The sequence below is a fragment of the Malaclemys terrapin genome, chromosome 3 (genome assembly GCF_027887155.1).
Source record: "Malaclemys terrapin pileata isolate rMalTer1 chromosome 3, rMalTer1.hap1, whole genome shotgun sequence".
Classification (NCBI taxonomy): Eukaryota; Metazoa; Chordata; order Testudines; family Emydidae; genus Malaclemys; species Malaclemys terrapin.
Genome location: NC_071507.1, coordinates 208808759 through 208835214, shown reverse-complemented (window position 1 = coordinate 208835214; position 26456 = coordinate 208808759). Strand labels below are relative to the sequence as shown.

Here is a 26456-nt window from a genome sequence, read left to right as displayed (position 1 = left end):
TGCCACAGCGTATGGCGCGTTTTTTTGTGAGTGAGTTAAAAAGGCGGCACTTTTGGGGAATGTGCTCAGGGGAAGTGGCCACTCCCCCTGCTCCCCCCCTAGCTATGCTACTGCCCCTCCCCTGCTTGCAACAGCTGGGGGCTGCAGGGATCCCCAGCTGCTGGGTTCAGCAGATGTTACTGAGTATGCTCAGTTCATGTGAGCATGCTCAGTACACCCTAAGTAGCAAATTCAGTCAGGTAGCAGTTTTTAACACGACACCCTTTGAAATACAAGCATTCTCTTTTTTAAGGTTTGAGCTAAAGTAATAGAAATACAACATGGTTAATTTAAACAACTCCATCACCTGATCTTAGCTAAGGTCCAATAATTGGTAATGACATCACTTTATGTTAAGCATATAGAAATAAACTCTTAAAGGGTTCGTTGCTAATAACTGCCTGATCAAGTTGGAGCTGGCCAGTGAGTCTAAGGACCCCTGGCTTTAGCCCATTTGTAAGTACCTTGATCAAATGCTTTTGTTCTGTTTGGCTGTGGTACATTGCTATTTATTTAGGCTTTTTAGGCATGGTTAGCTCAGTTGCATAAACACCATTTGACTTTTGGATTTAATAAAGGAATTTATTAAAAGGAACTCTGCATAAATAATAACTCCAATGCCCAGGCAGGGGCTCCACGGAGCTGAAGGGAGGAGAGAGTAGAATACAGGTAGCGAATGCAAGTCTTTTCCCAGCCTACTGTAGGGAAGGGGAGCATGTGTTCATGAACAGCCAGAAAGATTAATAGATTCTAAAGCCACAAGGGACCATTGTGATCATCTAGTCTGACCTCCTGTAAAAAACAGGCAGAGAATGTCCCACAATTATTCCTAGAGCAAATCTTTTATAAAACCTTTCAATCTTGATTGAAAAATTGCTAGTGATGGAGACTCTACCATGACCCTTGGTGAATTGTTCCAGTGGTTAATTACTCTCACTGTTACCTTATTTCCAGTCTGAATTTCTCTAGTTTCAACTTCCAGCCACTGGATTGTGTTAGACCTTTTTCTGCCAGACTGAAGAACCCATTATCAAATATTTGTTCCCCATGTCAGTACTTATGGACAGTATCCAAGGCAGCCTTCTCTTTGTCCAGCCAAATAGATTGAGCACTATAAGGCAGGCTTTCTCGTGGTTCCTCTCTGACCCCTCTCCACTTGATCAGTATCTGACTTGAGGGGTACTGGACACCTGAACTCGTCACAGCAGTCCAGCGGCGGTGGCACCAGTGCCAGATACAGAGGGGAAATCACCTTGCTGCGCCTACTGGAAGTTCCCTGTACTCCCGGCTGGCATTAGCCCCTTTGGCTGCAGCCTGGCCCATGTTCAGCTGATTTCCCGCCAGGGCCCCAGGCCACACGCCTGGTGCCTGGATGGACAGGCGTCATTCAGCTGGGTGGGGGGGCAGGCTGCACCCATCCTCCTGGCCCCAGGCTGCGCCCATCCCCCTGGCCGCACGCCTGGTGCCTGGATGGACAGGTGTTATTGCGGGGGGGGGGAGGGGCAGGCTGCGCCCTGGCCCCAGGCCGCACGCTGTGCCTGGATGGACAGGTGTTATTGGGGGGGGGCAGGCTGCGCCCATCCCCCTGGCCCCAGGCCGCATGCTGTGCCTGGATGGACAGGTGTTATGGGGGGGCGGGGGGACAGGCTGCGCCCATCCCCCTGGCCCCAGGCCGCACGCTGTGCCTGGATGGACAGGTGTTTTGGGGGGAGGTGGGGGGGGCAGGCCGCGCCCATCCCCCTGGCCCCAGGCCGCACGCTGTGCCTGGATGGACAGGTGTCATGGTGGGGGGGGGGCAGGCTGCGCCCATCCCCCTGGCCCCAGGCCGCACGCTGTGCCTGGATGGACAGGTGTTATTGGGGGGGGCAGGCTGCGCCCATCCCCCTGGCCCCAGGCCGCACGCTGTGCCCGGACGGACAGGTGTTATGGTGGGGGGGGGGCTGCGCCCATCCCCCTGGCCCCAGGCCGCACGCTGTGCCTGGATGGACAGGTGTTATGGTGGGGGGGGGCTGCGCCCATCCCCTTGGCCCCAGGCCGCACGCTGTGCCCGGACGGACAGGTGTTATGGTGGGGGGGGGGGCCGCGCCCATCCCCCTGGCCCCAGGCCGCACGCTGTGCCTGGATGGACAGGTGTTTTGGGGGGAGGTGGGGGGGGCAGGCCGCGCCCATCCACCTGGCCCCAGGCCGCACGCTGTGCCTGGAGGACAGGTGTTATTGGGGAGGGGGCAGGCTGCGCCCATCCCCCTGGCCCCAGGCCGCACGCTGTGCCTGGATGGACAGGTGTTATGGTGGGGGGGGGGGCTGCGCCCATCCCCCTGGCCCCAGGCCGCACGCTGTGCCTGGATGGACAGGTGTTATGGTGGGGGGGGGCTGCGCCCATCCCCCTGGCCCCAGGCCGCACGCTGTGCCCGGACGGACAGGTGTTATGGTGGGGGGGGGCCGCGCCCATCCCCCTGGCCCCAGGCCGCACGCTGTGCCTGGATGGACAGGTGTTTTGGGGGGAGGTGGGGGGGGCAGGCTGCGCCCATCCCCCTGGCCCCAGGCCGCACGCTGTGCCTGGATGGACAGGTGTCATGGTGGGGCGGGGGGACAGGCTGCGCCCATCCCCCTGGCCCCAGGCCGCACGCTGTGCCTGGATGGACAGGTGTTATTGGGGGGGGGCAGGCTGCGCCCATCCCCCTGGCCCCAGGCCGCACGCTGTGCCCGGACGGACAGGTGTTATGGTGGGGGGGGGGCTGCGCCCATCCCCCTGGCCCCAGGCCGCACGCTGTGCCTGGATGGACAGGTGTTATGGTGGGGGGGGGGCTGCGCCCATCCCCCTGGCCCCAGGCCGCACGCTGTGCCCGGACGGACAGGTGTTATGGTGGGGGGGGGGGCCGCGCCCATCCCCCTGGCCCCAGGCCGCACGCTGTGCCTGGACGGACAGGTGTTATGGTGGGGGGGGGGCCGCGCCCATCCCCCTGGCCCCAGGCCGCACGCTGTGCCCGGACGGACAGGTGTTATGGTGGGGGGGGGCTGCGCCCATCCCCCTGGCCCCAGGCCGCACGCTGTGCCCGGACGGACAGGTGTTATGGTGGGGGGGGGGGCCGCGCCCATCCCCCTGGCCCCAGGCCGCACGCTGTGCCCGGACGGACAGGTGTTATGGTGGGGGGGGGGGCCGCGCCCATCCCCCTGGCCCCAGGCCGCACGCTGTGCCCGGACGGACAGGTGTTATGGTGGGGGGGGGGCCGCGCCCATCCCCCTGGCCCCAGGCCGCACGCTGTGCCCGGACGGACAGGTGTTATGGTGGGGGGGGGCTGCGCCCATCCCCCTGGCCCCAGGCCGCACGCTGTGCCCGGACGGACAGGTGTTATGGTGGGGGGGGGCTGCGCCCATCCCCCTGGCCCCAGGCCGCACGCTGTGCCCGGACGGACAGGTGTTATGGTGGGGGGGGGGCCGCGCCCATCCCCCTGGCCCCAGGCCGCACGCTGTGCCCGGACGGACAGGTGTTATGGTGGGGGGGGGCTGCGCCCATCCCCCTGGCCCCAGGCCGCACGCTGTGCCCGGACGGACAGGTGTTATGGTGGGGGGGGGCTGCGCCCATCCCCCTGGCCCCAGGCCGCACGCTGTGCCTGGATGGACAGGTGTTTTGGCGGGAGGTGGGGGGGGCAGGCTGCGCCCATCCCCCTGGCCCCAGGCCGCACGCTGTGCCTGGATGGACAGGTGTCATGGTGGGGCGGGGGGACAGGCTGCGCCCATCCCCCTGGCCCCAGGCCGCACGCTGTGCCTGGATGGACAGGTGTTATTGGGGGGGGCAGGCTGCGCCCATCCCCCTGGCCCCAGGCCGCACGCTGTGCCCGGACGGACAGGTGTTATGGTGGGGGGGGGCTGCGCCCATCCCCCTGGCCCCAGGCCGCACGCTGTGCCCGGACGGACAGGTGTTATGGTGGGGGGGGGGGCAGGCTGCGCCCATCCCCCTGGCCCCAGGCCGCACGCTGTGCCCGGACGGACAGGTGTCATGGTGGGGGGGGGCTGCGCCCATCCCCCTGGCCCCAGGCCGCACGCTGTGCCCGGACGGACAGGTGTTATGGTGGGGGGGGGGCTGCGCCCATCCCCCTGGCCCCAGGCCGCACGCTGTGCCCGGACGGACAGGTGTTATTGGGGGGGGCAGGCTGCGCCCATCCCCCTGGCCCCAGGCCGCACGCTGTGCCTGGATGGACAGGTGTTATTGGGGGGGGCAGGCTGCGCCCATCCCCCTGGCCCCAGGCCGCCCCGCCCCGCCCCGCCCCAGCCCGGGCCGCAGGTCAGACCGTTCCGGAGGCCCCGCCCCCAGCGCTGTACCTGCCCGGCTGGAGGGGCGGGCTCTGCCCGGCTGCCCTCCAATCGGGAGGCGGCGGCGGCGGCCCGGGCGCGTGTGATTGGTCCGGCTGTCCCGGCCGCCAGCAGGGTGCGTTGCGCCGCGCTGCGGTTAGTGCCGTGGCTGTCGGCGACGTAGGGAGCAGCCCCGGGCGGCGGCGAGAGCGCGAGGCGCCGGGCCCAGCCCGGTGAGTGCGGCCGCGCGGGGCCTGTCAGCGGCCCGGGCCTAGCCGAGCGCCCCCCCTCGGGCGGGCACCAAGGGCCGGCGGGGGGCGGGGGCCTGGTACGGGCCCGGGGCGCTCGGGGGCCGGGGGGGCGAGAGGGACCGGGGGGGGGGCGGTTCTGGACGGGCCCGGTGCGGGGCGCTCGGGGGCCGGGGGGGGGCGATAGGGACCGGGGGGGCGGTTCTGGACGGGCCCGGTGCGGGGCGCTCGGGGGCCGGGGGGGGGCGCTCGGGGGCCGGGGGGGCGAGAGGGACCGGGGGGGGGCGGTTCTGGACGGGCCCGGTGCGGGGTACTCGGGGGCCGGGGGGGCGGTTCTGGACGGGCCCGGTGCGGGGCGCTCGGGGGCCGGGGGGGCGAGAGGGACCGGGGGGGGGCGGTTCTGGACGGGCCCGGTGCGGGGCGCTCGGGGGCCGGGGGTGGGGTCTGGATGGACCCGGGCTAGGTGTGGGGGCGGTGAGGATCTTGGGGGGGTGAGACGGACCCGGGGGGGGGGGGGGTTCTGGACGGGCCCGGGCCTGTGAGGAGGGGTGGGCCTAGGGAAGCAGGGCAGTGAGGGCCCGAGGCCTTGGGGGGCAGCCCAGGCTGTGACCCTCACTTGGGGTCTTAAGGCAGAGCGGGTGCTGACCAGGGCTGTGGGGTTCAGCTGTTCCCTGGCTCTAATCTGCTTCTCCCCGTTCGCCGGGTGGGACAGAGATGTCACCTTACCGGGAGCTGGTGCTTAAATGAGTGGGGGGCGGGGGGACTGGTGAGTGGGGTCTGCCCCTGTTAGCCAAGACCAAGCTTGGGCACTTGCTGGGCTAGACCCTGTCTGGTGCTCGCTGCCTTGCCGGTGCTTGTATGAACTAGCTACATTTCCCCATAGCAAACTTGGCCCAAAATCCATCTCTTCCCCCGTGGGGGCTTCCTGGTCTAGGGATCTGCTGGATCGAAATGATTCTGTGAAATCTCAGAGTGGCCCATGTTGCTGTTGGCCTACTTGTGCCAGTGTGCAGTGCTCACTCTTTGCATGTCTGGTAACGCTCAGAAAAAAGGAATTCTGCCTACCTGAGCAGCAAGATTTCTTCCCCCTTGACCAAGCACTTGTTCTTTAGCCTTCCCAGAAAGCAAGGCCTGCCGAATAAGTATGAGAGAGACAGAGAGTCCCCCACAGTGATTGACCCAGAATTATCTGTAGGGTAATGGGAAACAAACACAATGCTTTGTCCTCCAGTGGATCAGATTTCACAGAGAGAATGTTCTCCCCAAACAGCTAGGGTGGCTGCAGTACCTCAGGAACATGTGGGGTGAGCTCACTGGTTGGGCCCAAAGCAGATCAGCAGTGGTCAGATACTAAGTGCTGCTTTGCTAAGTCTTAGAAGAATCAAGTCAAACTCTTCTTCCTGAGTGAGCTGCCCTGAGCTGGAGAGTGGCTGTCCTTGGGGCTCCACTTTCCCTAGTACTGGGCGGGGTGCTTGACTAGAGGTGGTATGTGAACTTTGTCATGGTTTCCAGGTACTAGAATTGCATCCCATCATGTCTGAAGGAGAAGCCAAGCAGGTTCCCAGCAGTGGTTCAGACACAAAGCCAGAATCCACATCTTCTGGGCCAGGAATGACCTCTGTGTCTCCACCAGTGACTTCTGCAGCTCCGGCAGCACCCCAGGAGGAGGAGGAAGAGGAGGAGAGTGAAGATGAGTCTGAAATCCTTGAAGAATCTCCTTGTGGACGGTGGCAAAAGAGACGTGAAGAGGTCAGTGCCCAGCAAATGAGCAAGGGGCAGGGAACTTGTAATGTTGTGAAGGCCAAGACTGTAAGAGGGTTCAAAAAAGAACTAGATAAGTTCATGGAGGACAGGTCCATCAATGGCTATTATCCAGGATGGGCAGGGATGGTGTCCATATCCTCTGTTTGCCAGAAGCTGGGAATGGGTGATGGGATGGATCACTAGATGATTACCTGTTCTGTTCATTCCCTTTGCAGCACCTGGCGTTGGCCACTGTTGGGAGTCAGGATATTGGGCTAGATGGACCTTTGGTCTAACCCAGTATGGCCGTTCTTATGTTATGTTCTAATGGCCTTTATTGGGGGGGTGGGGTGGAACGCGGAAAATAGGGGATGTGATGAGGATCGGAGGTGGGCGCCTATGTGAGCTGGTGAAATTCTGTACTTTCTTTTGAGTATAGCCAGTGTTTGGGGCTGGTGCAGGGTTACAATTCCCCAGGAAGAAGAATGGTGGTATGAGGAAGCTCAGCTTCGGTATGAGAAACGGCTAGATGTGAACTAATCTGAGTAGCCCAGGACATCTCGTCCTGTGGGTGTCATTTGACCACCTCAGAGTGAGCAGGACAGATTGGTGCCATCTTTGAGTGGTCCAGTCATAGAACCTGTTCCCTACCTCTCTCAAAGTAGCTTTCTCCTGTTGGTTCCTTTGCATCGTTCTCTCCCTCACCCCATAGTCATTTCCAGATGGTAGTTTGCTTTACCCCTGTTTGTGTAATAGAGTGAGACAACATACTGAATGTACCTGAGCGCTACCGAATAGTACTCCATGTGGTGGTGGAGTTATCTCCTACCTAATCCCCTTTGGAGGGTGGCAAAAGAGAGAAATTCACAAGTCCCATTTGAAAATGATTTTCTTCAGTCTCTGGAATATCGAGTCCAGGGGCCTATCTGTGGCCTGTTTGTTAGGGGTTATTTCTCTTTTTATCCATGTTGGGTTAGAGCTGGTGCAGTTTACTTCTGCACAGAAAATGGGCAACAGAAAAGTGAGGGAAGGTATTTGTGGCATCAGTGCACACGTCTCATCAAGCCCTTTGTTGTTGGATATCCAGAGAGCATTGGCCCATGTGTGTTTTGCTGTCTTTGTCTGGTGATTGAGACGTTCCCTGATGTGGAGGTTACCACAATCACCCATCCCTCCATCAGCTGCTGGCTGGACTCGTGTTGTTGTGGCTGTGCTTTGGGCTTGACTTGGAACTTCAGCCAGTGCAAAATACTGCCTTTTAAGTAGGGGTACGCCATGTGAACTTGACTCACATGCTCTGCACTAAGCTCCTGGTGCATAGCAGGGTTTTGTTTGCCATTTATAAAGCCCCCAGTGGGCTGTCACAGACGCCAGCTTCCTTCCATTCTCCATTGTGGCCCGTGTATTTCACGCAGTCCTAGTTGTCTGTTACCAGAGGTGACTTCCAGGCAGGTGACCGGACTTGTCTGTGAGGAGTCCTTGGGTCTGGGATTTGCTCCCTGATGTGGTCTGCTACAATAAATATAATCTTGAGGATCATGCAAGACACATCCCATCCTCCTGTCTCAGAGCTTGGCTTTACTAGGAAAAAAAGTGCACACTTACTTCAGGTCAGGTATTATTAGGTAACTTCTTAGAGAAGACAAGGCAGTTGTAGTTTTAACACTTAAGTTAGAAGGTCAAGGTGAATCCAAGGCTTGCTCATAGTCTTTATATTGACCTGCTAGTACATGCAAAAACCATGTGCTGCCTTGCGTTCATTTTATCTCATGTTAGCTAACACTTGTTTCCTAGTGAAGGCATACCCTCGATGGGTACAAGGAGGGTATGTGCATGCTACCATAACTGCCTGCTTGTGCGTGTGGGATGATAGTCTACAGTTATATGAGCACATGTTGTTTTCTTCATAGGACCCCATCTTCCTAAGCACCCAGGATGGATGGTGTTTAAGGAATGAGGCAGCTGTTCAGTATTTCTGTTTAACGTCTTAACTCAGTATATGGCCCTGTGCCTCATTGACTGCACACCCAAATATCCACACATGGAATGACTAATAGCCTCATGGGCTTTTGTGTGGCGCTTATCACTGGCCTATTGGAGCCTAACAAACATAAAATAATTTCTCTGCAGCATGCTTGTGTGGTAGAGAGGGTTTTTGCAGATGGGGAAACTGAGAAACAGACCGATTAAGGCCAAAACTTGCAAACTTCTCCAACTGTGTTTTTTCCAGAATATTTGGCATTTCTATAAGGTTAGGTGGGAAAATGTGGCAATATTTAATGATGGGAAACCTAAAATAAACGAGAAAAGGGACTTGTCCAACGCCACACAGTGAGCCAGTGACTGAGCCAGGATTAGAACTCACGGCCCCCTGACTCCTTGTTCCTCCAGATCAAACTGCCTTCCTGCTAGAGATGCTGAAATCCCTTTGGTTTCAACTGAAGTTATGAGTGCTTAGCACTTCCGAAAGTCATGCTCCATGTGTCTCAAGTGAGGCACCCAGAAAATGAGGAACACACAGCTAGTGGCTATCTATGCAAATTTTGGCTTGGCTTGGCTTGCCCAATGGTCACCTAAGAAGTGTGTGGGTTGGATAGAACGCGCTTTTTTCTGGGTGGTACTCCGTTATCTTAACCATGTGGTCAGCCTTACTCTTTCTGTAGAAGAGCCTTCCTTAAGGCTTGTCTATATGGGGAAATTGACTGGACTAGCTGTAGCAGAATAAACTGTTCACGAATAGCTCCTTGTGTGGATGCTGTTCTGGAATAAGTCACTTTATTCCAGAAAAATTGCTATGGAAGTGCACTAATTATTCTGGAATTAAAGTGACTTTTTGGTTCCGATATAGTGTTCACAGAAGGAGCTATTGTGGAATAACTGTTCAGCTAATTTCTCTGTAGACAAACTCTTATTCACTACACACCACGTCCTAATTTCTGCAGCAGTGGGGTAGCGATCCTGTTGAAAACACTCTAGTCATTACACAGCTGATTCATTCCCTGAGCATCATCCATCCTGTGCACTAAGAGGCAGATGCCTGTGAAACAAAGTAGTGTGTGACCATTGGACTACATCATGATGTATATGCATAGGGGAACAGAATTAAAGTTGCACGGGCAACCTTCATTGTGGCATTTCCTTTCTTTTGAATCATTGACTTTGCGACCTAAATAAGTTTCTTTTAGTGTAGATTGGTGTATGTAACAGCCTAGGTTTCTTTAAAACCCACTGCCAAATTCTGTATAATTGTAATCTAGTGAGACAATATGTAGCAGCTGGAGAACATTGGGGCCCTGGCAAGTCACCAAGAGGAGGGCGGGTTTTCACTAGGCTTTGCTAATAGAATGATGATGGCTATTAAGTGCTTATCTTTTTTTACTGTACACTTTATTGGGTACCAAGGGAACATGTTCAGACATGGTGCTCTACTTCACTCTCCTACCAGTCTTGCAACAAGACAACCCCCTACAAGGGCTTTGTAGGTGCAAAGTAAATAGGTTGAGTCACAAGTGAGGAAAAAAGTCTTAAAATGCTGCACAGCTGTCTTCTCCAGTAGTTTTCCTCCCACTTCCTTGTTTCTCAGCCATTCTTCCCCATAAATATATACCCCTTGACTGAGCTCAAGGAAGATTTTTTTTCTGAAAGTGGTGAGTGAATGGAAACAAGTTTTTTATAGTGGCATCCCACATTGATAGCTAGAGAGCTGGGAAAATTCTATATGCCAGAGGCCAACTCAGATTCTTTCTATGAACTTACAATTCTTTATGCAGGTTATTAAATGACAACACTTTGAATCAGTGAAATGCAGGATAGAAACATTACAGGTTTTAATATGGGTAAGTGTGTACATCTAGGACAAAGAATGGAAGCCATACTCCCCTGACTGGGGGGATTCTATCCTGGGAAGCAGTGACTCTGAAAAAGATATGGGGTTGTAGTGGATAATCATTTGGAGATGATCTCCCACTGTGAAGCTGTGGCCAAAAGGGCTAATGCGATGAATGCATAAACACAATCTGTGTACCTGCATGAGGATCAAATATTTGATGATGGGCTCTTCAGTCTGTCAGAGAAAGGTAATAACAGAGAGTAGTTATTAATGGTTCCCAATCCTGCTGGAAAGGCATAACAAGTGGAGTTCTGCAGGGGTCTGTTTTGGGACCGTCTCTGTTCAATATCTTCATCAACGACTTAGATATTGGCATGAAAAATACGCTTATTAAGTTTGCAGATGATACCAAACTGGGAGGGATTGCAACTGCTTTGGAAGATAGGGTCATAATTCAAAATGATCTGGATAAATTGGAGAAATGGCCTGAGGTAAACAGGATGAAGTTTAATAAAGACAAATGCAAAGTGCTCCACTTAGGAAGGAACAATCAGTTTCACACATACAGAATGGGAAGAGACTGTCTAGGAAGGAGTACAACAGAAAGGGATCTAGGGGTTATAGTTGACCACAAGCTAAATATGAGTCAACAGTGTGATGCTGTTGCAAAAAAAGCAAACGTGATTCTGGGATGTATTAACAGGTGTGTTGTGAGCAAGACACGAGAAGTCATTCTTCCGCTCTACTCTGCGCTGGTTAGGCCTCAACTAGAGTATTGTGTCCAGTTCTGGGCACTGCATTTCAAGAAAGATGTGGAGAAATTGGAGAGGCTCCAGAGAAGAGCAACAAGAATGATTAAAGGTCTAGAGAACATGACCTATGAAGGAAGGCTGAAAGAATTGGGTTTGTTTAGTTTGGAAAAGAGAAGACTGAGAGGGGACATGATAGCAGTTTTCAGGTATCTAAAAGGGTGTCATAAGGAGGAGGGAGAGAACTTGTTCATCTTGTCCTCTAAGGATAGAACAAGAAGCAATGGGCTTAAACTGCAGCAAGGGAGGTTTAGGTTGGACATTAGGAAAAAGTTCCTAACTGTCAGCGTGGTTAAACACTGGAATAAATTGCCTAGGGAGGTTGTGGAATCTCCATCTCTGGAGATATTTAAGAGTAGGTTAGATAAATGTCTATCCGGGATGGTCTAGACTGTACTTGGTCCTGCCATGAGGGCAGGGGACTGGACTCGATGACCTCTTGAGGTCCCCTCCAGTCCTAGAATCTATGAATCTATGATCCAATGGTGGGAAGCTGAAACTAGACCAATTCAGACTGGAAATAAGGCCTACAGTTTTAAATGAGTAATTAACGATGGGAACAATATACCAAGGGTCATGGTGGATTCTCCATCAGTGGCAATTCTTAAATCAAGATTGGATGTTTTTCTAAAAGATCTGCTCTAGGAATTATTTTGGGGCAGTTGTCTAGAATAGTTATACAGGAGGTCAGACTAGATGATCACAATGGTCCCTTCTGGCCTTGGAATACAAGAATTGTTAACGCACACTGTCATGGGCTGCTCCGTGATCTTAGGTGCATAATATGGTTACCTAGCAGCTTCTCATCAGAATTGCCCCTTTGAAAATTGCCTCAGATTCCCACCACAGGGTTTGTGTGCTCCTTGTGGTTGATTTGGGGCTAGGGTTGTGGGGTCCCAGCTGTGGATAGCTGTGTCAGCAATACACTTACCACTCAAGATACATCTTGGAGATGTTAACAGCTAATTTAGACCGCATCATTTTGTATATATGGCAGCACTGTTCCTCAGGTCTGGGAAATGTACTCAGTGTCGCACCTAAATACACAGTTAAACAGTTTGTGTACTAACTACTTATGCTAAACTTTCTAAGGGACCATTTGAGGTGAAAAGGCCTGTTAACACTCCTGTAGTCTTAGGACAAAAAGTCACCAGTTTAGTGAGATCCCTTTGTAACTCTTTGCAATCAGCTTTGGAATTTTGTATAATCAAGTAATTTTGTATCATCTGGAAACTTGGCTACCTCACTGTTTACCCCCTTTTCCAGATTTATTATGAATATGTTGAATAGCGCAGGTCCCAGTGCAGACCTGTGGCAGACCCTGCTATTTACCTCTCGTGGTATTTATGGCAGTTACTAAAAAACTACCTTTCCCTTCCCATGATGCTCACTGGGCATTTCACTAAGCAATGAAAACAGAAGAATGACCAAGAACCGCAGACCACACAATGTTTCTTTGGCAGCTTTAGCTGATTTACAGCCTTCCTAGTGCACTGTCTAGATGGTATATTGGGTCTTGTTTGCATCCCTGGGCCAGAACAAATTCATCTTTGTCCATTAAAGCCCTATCTTTACAAAAAGGATGTGTTCAGTGTTAGCTCAGTCAAGTTATCTCATCAGGATTGAAAAGTTCTGTTGCAATACAGCCAAGGAAGTTTGAAATTAGATTAGCTCGCTCTTTTAGCCTTGGCTCGCCTAGCTAAAACATGGCTAACATGGCTTCAAATGTGTTTAAAAAAAATCTAATGTAGACAAGACTTATCCTGAGTTAGACTGCAGTTCCCGAGGGTAAAATGCAAACAGGTATAGCCTGGAACAAGCATTTCGTTAGTGTCCAGACTAGCCTTTACAAACATGTTAATTGACAGACAACTAACATGAGGTAAAAACTCTGGTGTAGACATAAAACAGAATTAGTTTTCATTTGTTGTTGGAACTTTCCAGCCCTGTGGTGTCACACTGGGGTCTGCAGACCCTGTGTGATTGGCACTTGAACCAGATGCCCCTGTGCACAGCTGACCTACTTAGCAGGAGTAAATAGTACTGGGCCAGCGTGTTCATGTTTCTCTAGTAACCAAGTTGCTTTCTCAGCTTGCTCCAGATGGGAGGACACTGATTGCATCCAATTACACACAAGTGCCTGATGTTTTTTCAGCCACCTTGAAAGGGCATCTACATTTTTATTGAATACTGTAATAGTATCGAAGCTTATGATGCAGCCAGAAAGCAGCTAGAGTCTGTGGTGGCCCCTAAAATTCAGGTTCATGGTCAGTAGTTAGACTTGGAAGGGCTAGCTTGATTGGTAAATGTTTCATCATGACGGAGAAATTGAAACAATTGTGATGGTGCTGGCTTGAGATCACTTGAGCGCCCTGAGCATGCTTAGTGCTATATGATGCACAGAGGAAGATAAGGAGCTGATAGAATGGGGAAAGGGGGATGAAGAGGAGGGTGTAGAAGAAATTTTGGCTTTAATCCTATAATGACTTGTGGCTGCAGCAGGCCGTTGCGGTGTACTAGTGCAGGCTGGTTCCTTCCAAACGCCTGCTGTGCAGAGCACATGTCCTCAGGGCCTGCAATGTGAGTGTGGGACAGGTGATTGCACGGACTGCTCATCATCCAGTGCATATTGGTGCTGGACTTTCTCCTTGTAGCCTCTGCGAGTGATGAGCTCCACTGACGTCGTCTTAAGAAGCTAAACCTGCTTAAATTTCCTTTGCCCAGTGATGCTGCTTTCCCTGCCGGGGAAACCCTGTTGTTGTGCTGCAGGGGAAACCGGGTATTGGTGAGGAAAGGAGCATCCGCCTCCGATCAGAGCCGGCAACAGTGGAGAGCTCACTCAGGGTCTGGGTGTGTTTGTGGAGAAATCCTGAGCCTCCCTGCAACCACCCTTGTGGGCAATTGATGCTGTGATCACAGGCTTGGCCAGATGCTGGTGTGCTGTGTGAGTGGCAGGCTGAAAGGCATCCTTGGAGGCACCCCCTAGGGCAGTAGTCTACTGTGGAGTCACTTGGTATTAACTTCTCTGCATTAGGGGGACTGAAGGATGGCTATACTGGGCCAGACCCATGGTCTGTCTAGCCCAGTGTACTATCTTCTGACTGTGGCTGGTGTCGGATGCTTCAGAGGGAATAAACAGAACGGGAATTTTCAAGTGATCCATCCTGTCTTGTCCAATCCCAGCTTCTGGCAGGCAGAGGTTTAGGGACACCAAGAGCACGGGATTGTGTCCCTGATCATCTTGGCTAGTAGTCTTTGATGTACTGATTCTCCAAGAACTTATTTAATTCTTTTTTGAATCCAGTTATGCTTTTGGCCTTCACAACATCCTTTGCCAATGAGTTTCACAGGTTGACTGTGTTGTGTGAAGAAGTACTTCCTTATGTTTGTTTTAAACCTGCTGCCTATTAATTTAATTGGGTGATCCCTGCTATTTGTGTTATCTGAAGGGATAAATAACACTTTCCTATTCACTTTTTCCACACCTTTTCATGATTTTATAGACCTCCATTATTGTCCCTAATAACACTTTTTTTTAAAATGGACAGTCCCAGTCTTTTAAATCTCTCCTCATATGGAAGCTGATTCATGCCCCCAATCACTTTTTGTTGTTGTTGCCCCCTCTGTATTTTTTCCAATTCTAATATCTTTTTTGAGATGGGGTGACTAGAACAGCACACAGTATTCATAGTGTGGGTGTACCGTGAATTTCTATAGTAGCTTTGATATTTTGTCATATTTTCTATTCCTTTCCTAATGGTTTTTAACATAGAGCACATTTGCAGAGAACTCTCCATAATGACTCCAAGAACTTTCTTGAGGGGTAACAGCTAATTTAGACCTCATCATTCTGCATGTAGAGTTGGGATTATGTTTTCCAATGTGCATTATTTTGCATTTATCAGCATTGCATTTCATAAGAACATAACATTCATATGCCATTTTATTGTCCAGTCATCCAGTTTTGTGTGAGATCCCTTTGTCTGCTTTGGACTTAACTATCTGGAGTAATGTAGTATCATCTGCAAACTTTGCCACTTCACTGTTCACCCCTTTTTCCAGGTCATTTATGAATATGTTGAACGGCACTGGTCCCAGTGCAGATCCTTGGGGGGAAGAGGGCACTATTTACCTTTCTCCTTTCAGAAATCTGACCAGTTAGTCTTACCCTCTTTCCTGTCTTTTAACCAGATACTTATTCATGAGGAACTTCCCTATTATCCCATAACTCCTTACTTTGCTTAAGAGCCTTTGGTGAGGGATCTTGGGAAACACTTTCTGAAAGTCCAAGAACACTAAATCCACTGGATCACCCTTGTCCATGTGTGTTGACCCCTTGAGACGATTCTGATAGACTGGTGAGGCATGATTTTTCCCTTTACAAAGGCTGTGTTGACTCTTCCCCAGCAAATCATGTTCATCTATGTGTCTGATAATTCTTTTCTTTTCTGTTGCTTCAACCAATTTATCTGGTACTGAAGCTAATAGAGGAGGTATCTGAGCCTCTAGCTATTCTCTTTGGAAAATCATGGGAGACGGGAGAGATTCCAGAAGACTGGAAAAGGGCAAATATAATGCCCATCTATAGAAAGGGAAATAAAAACAACCCAGAAAACTACAGACCAGTTAGTTTAACTTCTGTGCCAGGGAAGATAATGGAGCAAGTAATTAAGGAAATCATCTGCAAACACTTGGAAGGTGATAAGGTGATAGGGAATAGCCAGCATAGATTTGTAAAGAACAAATCGTGTCAAACCAATCTGATAGCTTTCTTTGATAGGATAACGAGTCTTGTGGATAAGGTAGATGCTGTGGATGTGGTATACCTAGACTTTAGTAAGGCATTTGATACGGTCTCGCGTGATATTCTTATTGATAAACTAGGCAAATACAACTTAGATGGGGCTACTATAAGGTGAGTGCATAACTGGCTGGATAACCGTACTCAGAATTGTTGTTAATGGTTCCCAATCCTGCTATAAAGGCATAACAAGTGGGGTTCCACAGGGGTCTGTTTTGGGACTGGCTCTGTTCAATATCTTCATTAACGACTTAGATATTGGCATAGAAAGTACATTTATTAAGTTTGCAGATTATACCAAAGTGGGAGGGATTGCAACTGCTTTGGAGGACAGGGTCATAATTCAAAATGATCTGGACAAATTGGAGAAATGGTCTGAGGTAAACAGGATGAAGTTTAACAAAGACAAATGCAAAGTGCTCCACTTAGGAAGGAACAGTCAGTTTCACACATACAGAATGGGAAGAGACTGTCTAGGAAGGAGTACAGCAGAAAGGGATCTAGGGGTTATAGTGGACCACACGCTAAATATGAGTCGTTTCAGAGTAACAGCCGTGTTAGTCTGTATCCGCAAAAAGAAGAACAGGAGTACTTGTGGCACCTTAGAGACTAACAAATTTATTAGAGCATAAGCTTTCGTGGACTACAGCCACGATGTTATGCATCCGAAGAAGTGGGCTGTAGTCCACGAAAGCTTATGCTCTAATAAATTTGTTAGTCTCTAAGGTGCCACAAGTACTCCTGTTCTTAAATATGAGTCAACAGTGTGATGCTGTTGCAAAAAAAGCAAACATAATTCTGGGATGCATTAACAGATGTGTTGTGTTGTGAGCAAGACACGAGAAGTCATTCTTCCGCTCTACTCTGTGCTGGTTAGGCCTCAGCTGGAGTATTGTGTCCAGTTCTGGGCACCGCATTTCAAGAAAGATGTGGAGAAATTGGAGAGGCTCCAGAGAAGAGCAACAAGAATGATAAAAGGTCTTGAGAACATGACCTGTGAAGGAAGGCTGAAAGAATTGGGTTTGTTTAGTTTGGAAGAGAGAAGACTGAGAGGGGACATGATAGCAGTTTTCAGGTATCTAAAAGGGTGTCATAAGGAAGAGGGAGAAAACTTGTTCATCTTGTCCTCGAAGGATAGAACAAGAAGCAATGGGCTTAAACTGCAGCAAGGGAGGTTTAGGTTGGACATTAGGAAAAAGTTCCTAACTGTCAGCGTGGTTAAACACCGGAATAAATTGCCTAGGGAGGCTGTGGAATCTCCATCTCTGGAGATATTTAAGAGTAGGTTAGATAAATGTCTATCAGGGATGGTCTAGACAGTATTTGGTCCTGCTATGAGGGCAGGGGACTGGACTCAATGACCTCTTGAGGTCCCCTCCAGTCCTGGAATCTATGAATCTATGAATTTAGGCTTACTGGTCTGTAATTGCCAGGATTGCCTCTGGAACCCTTTAAAAAAAATTGATGTCACATTAGCTGTCTTCCAGTCATCTGGTGCAGAGGCTGATTTAAGGGATAGGTTACATACCACATTTATTAATTCTGAAATTTCATATTTAAGTTCCTTCAGAACTCTTGAGTGAATACCATCAGGTCCTGGTGACTTATTCCTGTTCAATTTTTCAGTTTGTTCCAAAATCTCCTCTGTTGACACCTCAATTTGGGACAGTTCCTCAGATTTGTCACCTAAAAATAATGGTTCAGATGTAGGAATATCACTCATCCCCTGCAGGGAAGAACAATGCAAAGAATTCATGTAGCTTCTCTGCAATGGCCTTGTCTTCCTTGAGTGCTCCTTTAGTGACTCAATTTGTCCAGTAGCCCCACTGATAGTCTGTCATGCTTCCTTCTTTTGATGTACTTGAAAAAATTATTTGCTGTTGCTCTTCAGATTTTTTTTGTTCTTTTTTTTTTTTTGTCCTGTCTAATTATACTTTTACACTTGATTAGCCAGAGTTTGTTCCTATTTTTCTCAGTAGGATCTGACTTCCCATTTTTTAAACTATGTCTTTGTCTCCAACTGCCTCTTTTACTCTGTTTAGCCGTGGTGGCACGTTTTTGGTCCTCTGTTTTTTTGTTTTTTGTTTTTTTTAAATTTGGGGTATACATATAGTTTGAGCCTCTTATGGTGGTGGTAAAAAGTTTCCATGCAGCTTACAGGCATTTCACTCTTGTCACTGTTCCTTTGAATTACTATTTAACTAGCCGCCTCATTTTTGTGTAGTTCCCCTTCTTGAAATGCTACTGTGGTGGGTGTCTTTGGTATTCCCTCCCCCCACTCCACCCAGAACGATGATAAATTTAATTACATTATGGTCACTATTACTGAGCAGTTCAACTATATTAACCTCTTGGTCCAGATCATGTGTACCATTTAGGACTAATTCAGGAATTGCCTCTCCCCTTGTGGGATCCAGGACCATCTGCTGTAAAAAGCAGTCTTTAATGTTGTCTAGAAACTTATCTCTGCATCCTGTCCTGAAGTGATCTGTCCCAATCAGTATGGAGATAGTTGAAATCCTCCATTATTTTTGGGTTTTCTGTATTTTTAGCCTCTCTAACCTCCCCGATCATTTCACAGTCACCATCACCATCCTGGTCAGGTGATCGGTAGTATGTTCCTGCCTCTATACTCTCATTATTTAAGCATGGAATTTTTGTTCATAGAGATTCTGTGGTACAGTTTGATTTCTTTTAAGATTTTTAGGGTGTTTGACTCTTCTTTCACATATAGTGACACTCCCCCACCAGCATGACTTATTCTGTCATTCCTATGTATTGTTTACTCTGGTATTACTGTGTCCCATTGATTATCATTGTTCCACCAAGTTTCTGTGATGCCTATTATATCAATATCCTTATTTAGTACATCACTCAGGTTCACCCATCTTAGTATTTCAGCTTCTTGCGTTTGTGTACAAGCACTTATAAAATTGATTAATATTTAGTTGTCTGCCTTCATGTGGTGTAATTCAGTGGGATTGTTCTGTTTGACTATTTCTCTTCAGTTCCTATCTGTACTTTATCAAACTTCTGTCCTCTTGTCTTTACTGAGATTTAGAGAATCCCCATTAATCTTCCTCTAAGGGATATGTCTTTCTGAACTGCTTCTCCATATCTTTTGTCTTTCCCCTGTCCTTAATGTTAAAACTCCTCTATGGCCTTTTAATTTGATATACCAGCAATCTGGTTCAGTTTAGGAGGAGCCCATCCTGCCCTTATAAGGTACTCCTTTCCCAAAAGGTTTCCCAGTTTTGGATAAACCTGAATCCTTCCTCCTTACACCATCATCTCATTCATGCAGCGAGACCTGCAGTTCTGAGAGGTCCACAACCTTTGCACTTGGCAGGCAATTTACCATACAGTTCTCCCGCTCATCACAAACCCAACTATCTGTATTTCTAATTCTCGATTATTATCTGTGTCTTCCTAACTATAGGGGTCCAGTTCCCTCGAGCGGTATACTTAGTGCAAGAGGATACCATTACATCATCTGTAAGGAGGGTTCAAACTATGCAATTGTTTCTCTCCACTCCCGCTTGATGTTCTCCTTCCCAAATACTTTCCCTTCCTCAACAACACAGAGGCTGTTGGACTGGGGGTTGGACTGCTCTGCTGTGTCCCGGGTAGGGATGTAAATAGTGGTTTTAAAAAAAGTAACCGTGTAACTGATAAAATATTATCAGTTACACGGTTAAACATTTAACCGGGGAACTAGGGGTGCCGGGCATACTGCAGCACCCCCCATGTTTTACATGGGGCTCTGCTGCCTACCCCTGTGGCCTGCTGCCACGCCCCTGCGGCCAGGTACTTCGGCTGCTGCCCTGGGCGCAGGGCTGGCAGCGGAGTCCTGGGCTCCGGGGGGCCACGGAATTTAATTGTTAACCGAAACCGATAAGACTGCTTATCGGTTAACTGGTTATTCGGTTAAACTTTTATATCCCTAGTCCCAGGAAGACTTGTCTATGTACAACTGTCTCCCTTAGGTCCTCCAGTTGAGTCACTCTGGTCTCTGGAGACCATATGCGGTCTCTGAGGGCCGTGAGCTGTTTGCCCTGAATGTGCGCACATGCCACCTGCCCCCAAGGCCAGCTGTACATGCTGCATTCAGTGCAATAAACTGGATACCCCCTCTACTGGACTTCTGCGTGCGTTGTTTTTACTCTTGCTGTTTTTGTTTTGTTTGGTTGGGGGGAGTTATTGGCCCAAATTTAGAGAGTGTTTGTTAGGTATATCTGGCTCTCATGCTCCTTCTCTAAACTCTCTTGCAAAACTCTTGTTTGCTAGCTCTTGTAGTCTCTTATGAGCTGGCATTTTAAACCCCAAAGTCATGCCACCCCCTTGGCAAGGAATCCTAAAGGGTTAGGAATCAGAGCGTGGCAGGCCAGACTCTCATTAGGAGACTCTCAGCCTTGCCTAGCAGGTTGCTAGGCTCAGCACACAGCCCCCCAAACAGACAACACTATAAACTTCAGTCAAGCAGGCACCCGGCAAGCAAGCAAGCAAGCACACAACAACAGACAGATAGCAAACTCACCCCAGGGGTCACGTAGTCGCTCCTCCTTTCCCTGGAGAATGCCCTTGCAAAACTCCTGTTTGCTGCTCCTGTTTACTAGCTCCTCCGGAAGTACTTCTTCACACAACACACAGTGGGCCTGTGGAACTCTTGCCAGGGGATGTTATGAAGGCCAAAAGTATAAATGGGTTAAAAAAAAAATTGGGGAGGATAGCCATTGACGGACCTGTTTGGAGATGGTAAGGGTTGCGACCCCATGCTCTGGGTGTCCCTAAACCTGTGCCTCTCAAAAGTTGGGACTGGATGACAGGGAATGGATCACTCAATACATTGCCCTGATCTGTTAATTTCCTCTGAAGCACCTGGCATTGGCCCCTGTAGGAAGACAGAATCGTGGGCTAGATGGACCATTGGTGTGACCCAGAATGGCCATTCTTATGCTTAGCCATAAGGAGCTTTCTTGAGGTCTGCTCCACTATCGCCTGCTGATTGTTGGATCACCACCTCTGTATGCTTCTATTTATGTGCAGTCAGCTGAGATGGATTGAGCTTCTAAGGAACCTTTCTGTGGACCAGAGTCCAGATACTGACAAGAATGCCCTAATGCAGGGGATCTCGCAAGAAATGTTTTGGTACCCATCAACTTTTGCTGGTGGCTGCTCTGACAATTTTTCCTTAAATACTTAATTAACTTTAAGAAAAACAAACAAATATGTACAGATACATGTCCAAATCATTGTAATTTATTTATGTAGGTTTTTATTGCAGACTCAATAATAAAAATATTTAGTTGTCTATATTCCTTACTGGACCTAAACAGAATAGAGACAAATAATGTGCTTTTCACAGAAACACTTAACAATTAGCAAGTTTTTTTTTTAAAAAAAGCAACCAAAAAAGCAAAAACAAACAATAAAAAAAAGTGATATTTGTACGTTTGGTAACACTGCCTTGGCCCCTCCTCACCCCCCCATCATCACAGCCTAGGAGGCTGTGGCCACATGAAAAACCCCCGTGGCCACATTTGAGAAATGCTGTCCTAACATCTGAGCCACATGACATCAGGATAGCAGGGTTCGCTTTAAGCAGCAAACTTTGTTTTGTTTTTTTAATGTAAAGTGCCCACGGATACTTGGGACTAGTTGGACTGGTCAGAGGGCTGGCGTTTGCCCTGTGAGATGTGATAGAATACTGATGTCATTCTGTGGGTAGCAGTTGTCGTGCTGTGACGGAGGAATAGCACTACACACCAACCACTGACAGGATGAATCTTAGTTGAGAACCCTCCATTGACAAGTGAAGTGCTTTTCATTGCTCCTTGTCACGAGTTAAGTCCTCAGGTAAATTTAAAACAAGGTGAGAACACTTACTTGGAGGAGGAAGGTCCATGGTCTTCCTGGCACTTCAATAAAATAGTGTGCTGGGGCTAAAGCATCAGAGATGTGACATCCAGAGGGCCCAGTCTGCTCAGAAGAGAGGCCTTGTGTGACAAGGCAGTGTGGTCCCTGGAGTGGTTGCCAAACTCCTTAAAGCTGCATGGATTGTGACATTGAGGACAACAGTCCTCATTCGCTTTATAATACCCTAGTTAATGGAAGGGCTGCTCCATGCACCGCTAGGGTTATTTTGAGTTAACATCTTTGCCTTGATGGTGCTAAAGGAAACTAGACTTCTTCTTACCAGTACACTTGGTTGCCCACCTGATGGTAGTCATTTTGCATATCTATTTAGCTGTGCTGAAGGGTGGAGATATTCCCTCTTACACATGTATCTTTCTTGATTTGGGGTTGTAGTCTTATGTCACAAAGCTCTTGGGACCTCTGGACTGTTATTTGTTAGAATGTTACTTGTACTAGACACCTGACAACAGCTACAGTCCATAGACTTAATGAGATACTGGCCAAATGGTCAGTCCTCTATAAACTGTAGTCCATGTGGGAAATGTGATTTGGTCCATGTCCTCATCCCCACTTCATCTCAAGCCATCTGTTCCCATCTTGAACAGGCCACTAACTTATCTCTTTCCCCCGTTTCTCTTTTACACTCCTGCTATGACTCCCTGGGTGTGAATTCACCTGGATATAGAAAAAGGCTTTCAGCTCATCAAAAGGCAGCTGCCATTGCAGGCCTTGATTCTGTATTTTCATAGAATTTGCAAAGCTATTGTTTGAAGCTATACTTGTGTTTGAAATAAAAATGTCCATTACTAAGGTATGAGCTGGGAGAGCAAAATTACATTCGCTTCTAATTCTCTTGACCTGCCATCTAGAGCAGATTCTTATTTTGGCAGTTTAGTAGTTCCTGTTCACTTAAAAAGCGACAGAGTCCGGTGGTCTGCATGCGTCTGACGAAGTGGGTATTCACCCATGGAAGCTTATGCTCCAATACGTCTGTTAGTCTGTAAGGTGCCACCGGACTCTTAGTCTGGATCTGTAAAAAGTGACAAACACGGCTACCCCTCTGATACCTGTTCACTTAGAAATTCTTAACCCACCTTCCTGGTGCAGGAATTGTACAGGTTGCTAATTTCCCAGAAGTGGAAATATGCAGAGGCCACTGGAAGAAGGAAAAAGGTTGCTTACCAGTGACTTCAGATTCCAAGATTCCAGAAAGGACTGTTGATATCCTCTAGTCTGACCTCCTGTATAACACAGGCCAGAGAAGTTCCCCAAAATAATTCCTAGAGCAGTTTAAAAAAAAAAAATCCAATCTGAATTTAAACATTGTCAGTGATAGAAAATCTACCATGACCCTTGGCAAATTGTTCCAATGGTTAATTGCCTTTGCTGTTAAAAATGTATGCCTTATTTCCAGTCTGAGTTTGTCTAGTTTCAGTTTCCAGCCATTAGATTGTTAGACCTTTCTCTGCTAGACTGAAGAGCTCATTATCAAATATTCCCCATGTAGGTACGGAGATCCAGGTAGCCTTCTCTTTGTTCAGCTGAATAGATAGACTCAAGGAGCTCAGTCACTATAAAGCAGGTTTTCTAATCGTTTAATCATTCTTGTGGCTCTACTCTGAACCCTCTCCAATTTAACAACCTCGTCCTTGAATTGTGGGCATCAGACCTGACCCCAGCATTTCAGCAGTGGTTGGGGGGTGTGTGTGTGTGTGTGCGCGCACGCGTGCTCTCTGCCCATTCACAGTTCAGCCCACCTTCCCCCACTTCAGAGTGTCAGGTCAAGAATTCCAAAAGTAAAGAAGGAACTGGGAGGCGGTTGGGCCCTTATCTCTTCAGAACCATCTGCAAGGTAGAGGAAGGAAGGGAAAAGTGGCCCCAAAGGACAGTGCTGTCTAGAAGATGTTACACCGAGAGGTGCCAATCCCACAAGTGTGCATATGCAGAGGGCACCCTGACTACTGGTCGGTAACCTCTCTGTCCGTAGTGATAGGAAGGAAAGAGCAGGCATTCTGTTGAGCTATGTTACATTTTAGTTGATGCTGAGACATCTAGGACAGGCTGTGATTTGGCATAGGATGAAGGGAACTGAAGGAGTGAGCAAATTTGTAGTGGAGAAAGTCTGGCCTCATGGGACTTTCACAAACTAAGCAGGGTGTGATGTCTGGTCACCTCCCCAAGGAGAACGCAACGTGTGACAGGAAGTCTGTTTTGTCATCTTAGGTAATTGAGAAGGCAATCTAATCAGTACTGACCAAATGTCCAGTGCTTTGTTGCAGTGATCAGGGTGGATTGATTTAAATCAAGTGGAAAGCCTGCATTTAAATAATTGACTTTTAAAGAGGTGCATTCTCAATGGTTGATACAACCATTAAAGCTTGTTGATTTACAACAAAACAGAGTCTTTATGCTAGATTTGATATAGAATTTTTTTCCCTAGGAGGGTACCGTATAACTACATACGTTTATTTAAGCAATTCTGTTGCTTAATATTTTCAGGTTCTTGTTAATTCTACGTTTTTAGGATGCAGAAAACAGTGACTGATGTATTGCTTATTTGTTAGATAATTAACTATTTTGCTTATGCTTTGTATCACGCTGCATTATGATGGTAACTGGCATTTAAATACAATAGCAAATAATGTTTTTATTAAAACAAGCCCTTAATACAGTACATAACCTATTGTGCCGTATTTATAAAGCTTGATCTCAAAAGTTTTTCCTCTGATTCTTTCTTTCTTTAGAAAATCAGCCTTTAACTCAGCTTTTGATAGAGGCTCATGGAATCCGCATATTATGTATGTAGTTATAGGGTACCCTCCTAGGGAATGGTCTACTGCTCCCACTGGCCAGCAGCCAGTCTACTCCCTGCAGAGTAGACAGTTTCCCTTCTTCCTCTAGTGATACTCTAGTCATGTGTAGTCGGCTACCATCCTCTGTCCCAGATGCTCCCATGTGCATCCCGTTGGTGAAGTCCTCTCACTCCCGGATTCTATGCAGACGAGCAACCTCCTCCTGCAGCTCTTACCTACTTGCTGAGCAACTCTACCAACAGATATTTCTCAGACTGGGTGGTTCCACCTGCTTGGCTTGTGGCGCAGGGACATGCAGGCCACGTTCCTAGTAGATCCTTGTCTGCTGCTGCATGTCATGGGAAAATGTACCTTACTAGTGGCAAGGGCAGGGACTGCAACATTTCCTGCTGCTGTGACTTGCTCTTCCTCAAGTTTCTCTGCTAACTTGCATTCAAGCATCTTGCCCTCACCCTCAGGCTCTCCTTGGCTCTTAAAAGCTTATCTGTACAAAGACATCTTCATCCATCTCATGCTTTGTCTACTCATCTCGATGCTTCCTTAGAGCTTGTCTGCACACTCTTTGCATATCTCTAGTGCGGGCACACTCACACTGGGTTATAGCTGTTCATTGGTAAACCTACTGATGCCAGCGAAGGTCCTATCAACAGTTTCAAACTGTTCTACTTAAATTGGTGCAACAACTGTGTAGACAGCTGTGCATCTCCTCCCACTCACAACTGTCTTGATTTCCCTGTGCCTGAAATGACTTCCCTCCTTCTGTGCTCCAAGCAACATCACTCTTTGCAAATCCCTCCTGACACTTCATCTGCTTGGTTTCCACCTGGGTGTCCTCTCTTCGCCCCCTGGATCTGCTTGGGGGCATGACTCTGATAGAACTAGAAATATGATAAATGATACAAACAAATCAATGCCATGGGGCAACCCAAATTGCAAGCTAATGTCTGTGCAAAAAGTTCTCTTCCCTAGAGCATTCCCTACTCTCCCGCTCACATGACTCCTCGTCTGCCTCTACACGTATGGCTTAGAGAGTAGACTCTGCTGGCACAGACCATAACTTACATGAATAACCAAGTCTCAGATTGCACCCTGTGAGTAAGTGGGGTTGAGGCTGTAAGCTCAGTGTAGGAGGAGCTATAGATGAGTGACTGGTGGTGGTGGTGTTTCCTTGCCTTTGGCTTCACATCTGTCCCATCTGTCTGTCCAGGTTAATCAGCGCAACGTCCCCGGGATTGATAGTGCCTACCTGGCGATGGATACAGAAGAAGGTGTGGAAGTTGTTTGGAATGAAGTTCAATTTTCCGAGCGCAAGAATTTTAAGCTTCAGGAGGTAAGTTAGGGTGGAGGCTGTCCTGCACCTTGTGCCAAGAATGTGTCCTGTGGCTAGGTGGGGATCGTAGACCATGGTGGCTGAGCATAGTTACATAGCCTAGAGTTGCAAACCCAGCCTATCTGACAGGAGTGCTGAATTGCTCTGAGCCTTCAACTGAAGGTGCAGGCCTCTGGACATGCCTGGAACTGAACTGTGTTGTGCTCCCAGTGCAGAAAGTATGACAGGCTGGTTCTGTCAGGCTCTTCTCCTTGGATGTGGAACATGGTTTGAATATGTCAATATCAGTGGCCAAATAATGTCCAGCCATAGTTAGGGGGCAAGGCGTGCCGTTTGTATCAAGCACTGGGGTCAGATGCTGCTAGTGTTGGGCACACCAGCTGGAACCATGCCATGGCGTAGTGCATGATGTTGGAATGTCTGGGGATTCAGACATAGGAGAAGAGAAGGTTGGGGAATGGATGGGAAGTTTCCTTGGCTTAGGACGGTAATGTGGTTCTGCTTTTCTGGTTGTCATAGGAGAAGGTTAAAGCTGTCTTTGACAACCTGATCCAGCTGGAACACTTGAATATTGTGAAATTCCACAAGTACTGGGCTGATGTAAAGGAGAACAAGGCCAGGGTAAGTGGTGTAAGAAG

General features: G+C 48.8%; 1 protein-coding gene across 2 annotated transcripts in view; it reads left to right on the top strand.

The window, feature by feature from the left end:
- Positions 1 to 26456, top strand: part of NRBP1 (nuclear receptor binding protein 1) — a 79634-nt gene that overhangs the window by 5186 nt on the left and 47992 nt on the right. The window contains exons 1-4 of one of the 2 annotated variants that reach the window (XM_054022321.1): positions 4461 to 4562; positions 6090 to 6326; positions 25696 to 25818; positions 26338 to 26439. In XM_054022321.1, the coding sequence (XP_053878296.1) occupies positions 6111 to 6326; positions 25696 to 25818; positions 26338 to 26439 (441 nt within the window). In that variant the 5' untranslated portion in view covers positions 4461 to 4562; positions 6090 to 6110. Of the gene's footprint in view, positions 1 to 4460; positions 4563 to 6089; positions 6327 to 25695; positions 25819 to 26337; positions 26440 to 26456 lie in introns of those variants that run through there. The other variant, XM_054022322.1, reaches the window with a different exon arrangement.